This window comes from Neltuma alba, unplaced genomic scaffold (genome assembly GCF_004799145.2).
Source record: "Neltuma alba isolate B1F8T4 unplaced genomic scaffold, ASM479914v2 tig00001394_pilon, whole genome shotgun sequence".
Classification (NCBI taxonomy): domain Eukaryota; kingdom Viridiplantae; phylum Streptophyta; class Magnoliopsida; order Fabales; family Fabaceae; genus Neltuma; species Neltuma alba.
In genome coordinates, this window is record NW_021632443.1 from 104,600 (window position 1) to 112,365 (window position 7,766).

At 31.3% G+C, this 7,766-nt stretch overlaps 1 protein-coding gene across 1 annotated transcript; it reads right to left on the bottom strand.

Annotated features, from left to right (window-relative positions):
• Nucleotides 1–2,809: 2,809 nt before the first annotated feature.
• LOC114756540 (sericin-1-like) lies at nucleotides 2,810–5,791 on the bottom strand. The gene is made up of 3 exons (XM_028945491.1): nucleotides 5,761–5,791; nucleotides 4,769–5,167; nucleotides 2,810–2,886 (listed from the first exon to the last, which is right to left on the bottom strand). Exons 1-3 carry the CDS (start codon nucleotides 5,789–5,791, stop codon nucleotides 2,810–2,812), a joined length of 507 nt encoding a protein of 168 aa, XP_028801324.1.
• Nucleotides 5,792–7,766: the final 1,975 nt, after the last annotated feature.

Below are 7,766 nucleotides of genomic sequence, written 5' to 3' on the forward strand. Positions count from 1 at the left end.
ATCATGCTAGGGTCAAAGAGGGAGTGAATTGGGTAAGTAATAAAATTAATTAAAACTTTTTGCAATGTAGAAAAGAAAGTAGATTATGACTTAATTGTTAAAGGTTTCATATGTATGGTGCAACGCAATCCTTGTTTATTTTTTCTTTAATTTAGAATCTCTTATACCTTATCCCCTTTTTTTAAAAATCCAAAAATGTAAATAATAATAATAATGAGAAATTCACACTTGACAGTCATATAATGAGATATCAGAATGTAAATGCTGTAAGTAATGGACTATGCAAATCTTGGCGTGTTAAGAACAGGGGAAAACTCTAACATATTTGAAGCTTTTTTGATGTATTTGAAGTTTTTTTAATGTTTTTGCACAAGAATGTTGATTTCTAGATTTTATAAATCATTTGAGCACATGTAATTTTGAAATCAAAGCTCTTATCTCTTTTTACAAGAGACTCTAAGAAAATAGGAAAAACACGTAAGATATTTACAAACTTCACCCCTTCTTCTCTTCTTGATCCAATTATTACATTTATGAACGACCATTTAGAATCCTGCAAAACAATCTTTTTTCTTAATTTTGTTATCGTAAAAAGAAGTGATATAACATCTTTGAATAAAAAAAAAAATCAGCCCAGCCACACACCTCTATTAATTAATTACCAGAGTCTCATTTTTTACTCTTCTAGATTTAATAAGACGTATTTCATTGATTTATGAGTTTAGATGCTCTCCATTAAATTAATTCTTCCCTTCAGACGCTAATCTTTCAACTAAATCCAAAAAAAAATTTTAGTTATTTTTTTAAAGTTGGTTGCGTAATCTGTTTTCTCCTAACTATCCGCTAGAACTGCCAGTTGCATGGAAATTGAGTAAACCATTTCAGTGTCCTCCTGACAACCATATTTCATTGAAATTCGAGAGCACTGACTTTTGAAATCCCCAAAATCTGCATCTTTGTCCGTGGACCAGAATTTTGAAAGGGCAAACAGACTTTCATATAACACAACACAAATAATGGTCCTTGTGCACTAGAGTTCCAATTATACACTTCTTGCAGCAATCGCAACACGATCACTGGGGGATCAGGACAGCATAATTAAAAGGGAAGAAAAACAAGCTGCAGAGAAAAATCATATGCCCTGAAGTTCTTGAGTATTATCACTTTCAAATGGGACTTTATTGTAATTCTGATAGATTTTTAAGTATAAAAGACGCTACTTTTTTTTCAAGGAGATAGAGATGATGCAAAAATAATCTGATGCAGTAATATTTTAAGTAAATAGGTACTTAAGTGCTTAAGCTAGCTACCTTATTTCCATTAAAGCGAATTGAAAAAATAAAATATTATCTCCGACCCTTAATATAAGAGCTAATTAACTAATTTTAGTAAATTAATAAAGTTTTTTAAGTTAGTTATTTGTAATAAATAAGTATTTTATTTTCTAAAATATTCTTGCTAATTATGTATATTAATTAGAACTATCATTTGACAGAACTTTTAATATGTACAAGATGTACAACTATTATGAAAACTATTTTGAAAAAAAAAAGAAGATAAATATGAGATACAAAATAGATTGAGATTTTATATTTATGACCAAATTAAATGTCAAACTAGCTCTTATGTTAAGGAGTAGAGATAGTATATATTAAATCACTCCGTTATTGTTGTTGCAATGAGCCACGTCAAGGGAGAATTTCACATAAGTTCTATGTTATGAACTTATCTGCTGGCTCAAGCAATTTTAAATTTAATTTCACTCTTTTTAGCCCAAAATAAAATTAAGTTTAAAAAGAAAATGACCATGCATGTTACCTTTAAAATTTTAACCTCATAAGTGAGTTTGCAAGTCAAAATAAGCATTTTCATGAACAAGATGTTTGCATGAAACTTCACAAATATTGTTCTGTTCTTTCACCAATTTAAATCATTATCGAAATAGACATCAATAAGTAAACCTGGCAATGTTGGCAAAACTGGTCTAGATGCAAGGTCTATCGGTCTCAAATGATGATCATCTTCCAAATTGTTAAGTAGAACAAAGTGATTAGCAAAATTTTGATATGTTCTTGCTCGTTAATGACCAAAAGCTTGCACTTCATTATTATATAAATATATATATAGACACACATATAACTTAATGTTTACACTTGCATAACATCATTGAAATTTAGCAGAAACACTCGCAAAACTTGCACCATTCCTCAGTTGCATCTAGGGATTGTTTAATCCCAAATAACAAGCATGTCTTTATTGTCAACACTCTTTTAATGAGTTTTCTTAATCCCAATCCCAATTTTTAGCTCTCACTTTCAATATTTCAAGCTGCCCCGTTTACTCTTACATGTTGCTCGCCCCCAACTAGCATGTTCGAAGCCTTAATAACTACTATTTGAATGATAACAACAAGAACAAGCAAAATGTAGTTCAGTGTGGTTGCCAAATAGATCAAATGACCAAGATTACATTGGAATATATTATCTCTGGTTCGTAATATAAGAAATCATTTGACTTTTATTTTGGTTCTAAATATAAGACCCAAATCCACTTTGTTTATCATATTTATCTATTTTTCTCAAGATAGTCCTTATAATAATGATAGTTTTAGCCAATCCACTTGATTAGTAAAGATATTTTTACAAAAATAACATCTATTTATTACAAATAACTAATAGAACTAATTTTTTTAATTTACTCAAATTAGTTAACTAGCTTTTATATTAAGGACCGAAAGTAGTTCTTAAATAAAAAAACTGCAGATTCAAGAAGAGCATGTCATAAAGGAAATGTAGTTTTTGAAGCTTGCTCAATGTTTCTCACAAAATTGTAAGGTTGCACTTATTCTTAATGACGGCACAGTCAAAGCCAAAATTTCTTTGGGAACTGCAAACCAAACATAAAGAAGCAAGTAACATGGGATGACGCTTGGGCGGCCAAGTTATTGGGCTTTCGGTGTCCCAAATACCTTCCCACAATTTTTATTATGATGGCTTGTAGTAAGAACCGGTTCTTGATACTCATCATTGCTGTAAGATTTGCACTTTAAAAATATAATTTTAAGAGTTTAGATTTACAATTTTTAGCTGATGATTTTTTAAGTAAAAATATTTCTTGAAAAACTAACGTTTGAAAGATTATTTTTATTTTAGATTTTCCACACATCAAAATATTAAATTATTAAAAAAAATTTGTTAAATTTAGACTCTGAAATTTTTGAACGTCCCACATTCCCAAATTGAATCCCTGGTAATATGGGGTCAACCGGTCAATTACATTTACTTATTAATTCTCTAATATGTATTTTGTTTTTGCCATCAAGTCACTAGTTACTCCCTTTCATTTGATTCTTCTTATAAGGTTTTATTAACCATTTTGTATAAGTTAAAAAAATTAGTTAAAATTGGTTAAAGTTTCTAAGATTCCAAAAATTGCCTTAAATGATTTAGTTAAAAATTTTTTTTTAAAAAAAAGTCATCAATGAAGTCAACTCTTCGCATCACACACGTTATGATCATGCACCTCCAACGATTTTGACGTTGACGATGGCTCATCAAAAAGGTCCTTCATAAAACGTAGAAAAACAAGTTGAGAGTTGCGTGGTTTTTGCTAACAAATTATAAGCACCAAAATATATTACTCCCTCTATCCATAATACTCTTCTACTCCTTAACGGATGACCTAATTTAAGAGTTAATGTTTATTTTATATGTAAGATTTATTTCACATGTTTTTTTTTTAAATTAATCTTATTAATATTCCCCCAATAATAATAATCAAATAGGAGAGAGAGGGAAAGAATTAAGAAAGATAATTAGGATACTTTAAAATAAAGCATATTATATTAACTAAATTAACTAACATTCTTAATCTATCCAAATTAGTTTACTAGGTCTTACATTAAGAACCAGAAAAATATAAAAAGTTAGTAATTAAGTTTTCTCACAAAGTAAAGAAGTTAGTTAAGTCATTAAATTTGTTTCAAATTGATAAAAGTTACCTATTTTATCCTCATTAAAGAATTTGATTGAAAAATTCGTTCACACCTCTCACATTTAAAACTTTCTTGCCTGCTTGTAACAATGGTTAAAAGTGAAAAACTATCATTAATTATTCTGTCAAGCTCTTATATTTTGGACCAAAATTTTTTATACCTTGTCAACATTTTATATTTTGAACCAAAATTTTCTTTTAACCAAGTTCTTAAATTATGGACCGGAATGAATATATATTGAAATGCATTGGTTCAGCTTTCATCATCAGAATAACAGCCTTCCTAAAATAACTCGGCTTCTATGATAATTTTGGTGATCACTTAGCTTTCCTTAACTAATCATTACTATTTTTGTACTAACTGTCATTCTATAATTTTAAATAACGGTGATTAAAAAAATGAAATGATCTCAAATGCTCATAAAACTTAAAATTAGTTCTCGACCGTTCATTGAAACTCAAACAGGTAAAGTATACGCGTATTTAATAAGACTACTACTGCTGCTGCTGCTGCTGCTGCTGCTGCTGCTGCTGCTGCTGCTACCACCACCACGACCACTGCCACCACCACCACCACTACTACCACCACTACTACTACGACTACCACTACTACTACTACTACTACTACTACTACTACCACGGCTACTACGACTACTACTACCACTACGACCACCACCACCACCACCACCACCACTACTACGACCACCACTACTACGACTATTACTACTACTACTACTACTACGACTACTACTACTACTACTACTACGATTACTACCACTACTACCACTACCACCACTACTACCACTACTACTACGAGTACCACTACTACTACCACTACTACTACCACTACTACCACTACCACTACCACTACCACTACCACTACCACTACCACTACCACTACCACTACTACGACGACTACGACTACTACGACTACTACTACTACTACTACTACCACCCACTACTACTACTACCACTACTCCTACTGCTCCTACTCCTACTACTCCTACTGCTCCTACTCCTACTGCTCCTGCTCCTGCTGCTCCTGCTCCTGCTACTGCTGCTGCTCCTGCTGCTACGACTACTACTACCACTACTACTACCACTACTGCTACTGCTGCTATTGCTGCTACTGCTGCTACTCCTGCTGCTGCTGCTCTTGCTGCTCCTGCTGCTGCTATTATTATTATTATTAAATTTAATGAATTAATTTTATTTAATTTCGTTCTTTTTGTCCATATACACGTGAGTAAATTTTTCTGACAGGATTGCAAGTGAAGGCTTTTGTACAGTACTATATCCAGTCTTTAATGTAAAAGCTAGTTGACTAATTTGAGTAGATAAAGAAATTTAGTTAAGTTAGTTATTTGTAATAAATAAATATTGTCTTTCTTAAAATATCCTTACTAATCAAGTATATTAGCTAGAATTATTATTATTACAAAGATCACTTTGAAAAAAATAGATAAATATGAGAGGCAAAATGGATAGGAGTCTTATATTTAGAACCAAGATAAAAATCAAACAAGTTGTTATATTAAGTATAACAGAGGTAGTATTAACTTAGTGAATGGTGACTGAGAATGATCATTGAATTCTTTAATAAAACAGTTTTCTTTGTCATTTCTTTTTATTTTAATAGTAGTATAGTTTTATTATTTGACACAGGTGTTTAGAGTCATTTAGTTAAGTTTCTCCTAAACGTCATAAATAATTTGTAAATATTTTAAAAAATAAGTTGGTTATTTAAAAAAATGTGTATTTAAGTACCTTTTTCAATGACTGGCGACCCCTGCCCCATAATTATTTAGACCATCTTTATGAAGACCATTAACAATGATCTTTTGCGATGGCCAAAAAAAAAAAATAACAATGATCTTTTGCGCCTTGTTTGATTTCTCAAAACAATCAGAAAAAAGGTTAAAAAAATATTTAAACAAGTTCAAGTTTCTTTGGTTTTAGATTAAGCGAGTAAGTATTAATGGCTTGAAGAGTTAAAATAAAAAAAATAAAAAAGGTATCAATAGCCTAGAATCATGAGTTAGATCGAACCCGAGACCTCTAACTTACAAAACAGTGTTCATATTGCACTATGCACTGAATTATTGTGCCAATAGCTAAGCTTGACCGATTCGGTAGAATGTAATAAAAGGTTGTGGTTTTTTAAAATAATTATAAAAAATTTAGGCATTTTCTAATAAATTGTCACACATGATGCTTGGAGCTTGGATCCCTACTGTTCTTATCACTGTAATAAAATGTGTACCATCTAAAATTTGATTTGAACTATCTAAATTTAACATCTTCAATTTACAATTTTTAATGATAAATTAATTTTTTTAAAAGTTGTAATTTTTTTAAAGAAAAACTAAATTATGCTCCTATAAAGACTCAGCTTCTTCACTCATTTAGTGATCACTTTGCATGAATCAGTGGGCATTCTCCAATACTATGCCGACTACTCCAACAATAAGCACTACGACAATAATAGTGATTTTACAACTATGCCCTGCCCTTACTTTCTTCCAGAATAGCAAAGGAGAAACATGCTATGTTTCAAAGCAATTAATGGTAAGAAAAGGTATATTTCTATAATTTGATATGTCACGCGTCTTTGAAAATATAATCCTAAAAGTTAAAAATAATGGGTTCTTTTTCGGAGCTCCATGGGACCACTATGCTGTGGTATTCATCATCTCATGTTTGACAATTTCATGTCCATTTTTGTTATAATAACTCCAAAGACTAAAGAGTTTAATATTGACCAAGATCATTAACAATTGAGGCCATCTCACACGATATGATTAGTCCATTTGCCATTGGACCTACATACTCCAACCATTTTGGGGCGTAGAAGTGATTCAATATTGCACTGTACATAAAGACTTTGTTGATGCATTCATTTGGCGATCACGTTGTGTAAACTAATGAATTGAAGATGGGGCGTGATGGTGTTTTTTTCATTATGCTTTGCTGTAAATTTCTTCCACATTAATGGCACAGTATCAGTTGCCATGATAAAAGAGGAGAAACATGCTCTGCTTCATACCAAATGGTGGAATTTCAGCAACAGTGCCCACAATTTGTCAAACCCTTATCAATTTATCATTGGGAAGAGATATATTCCGATAAATTTGGAAGCGTGATTGAGATCTATCAACCAATGACCATTGCACAGCACCTTCCTTGGCTAGCTAATCTCAACCTCATTGCATTTCTCAATCTAGAACATCTCATACTTGTTTGAATGGGTTTGATAGATGCCATTTCTATCACATCCTAAGAAATTTCACCTGGACATAGGGAATTAAAAATTTAGATGAGAGCCAATGTAGAAACTAGACAGGAAGGCGAAACAACTTTTGATGTGAAACCCCGATAAAGTCCGGGCTGGCATTTTCATAATTATCGGTCTAGGAAGGGCAAAACAGGAAATTTTGAGAAAAATTCTAGAAAGTTCCTGAAAAATGGAGAAAATGCAAATTAGAGGTTTTAGAATCTCAATTGAGACCCAAAATATGAAATTATTGTGAAAATGAATTATCATAGAATTTCCTGTAAATGGAATTTTTCAGGAAAATACTGGAAAATCGGAGGAAAATAATTATTTTAATTAGTTAGAGGTCTCAATAAATCTAAAAAAAATATGAAAAAATCATCTAAATATTTGTCTGACTTTATAAAATTGGTTTTATGCTTTGAAAGCTCAGCTCAGGGATTAATTTTAAGGAATTTATTTTCCTGCAATGATACCAATAGGGGCATAATCGGAGAAA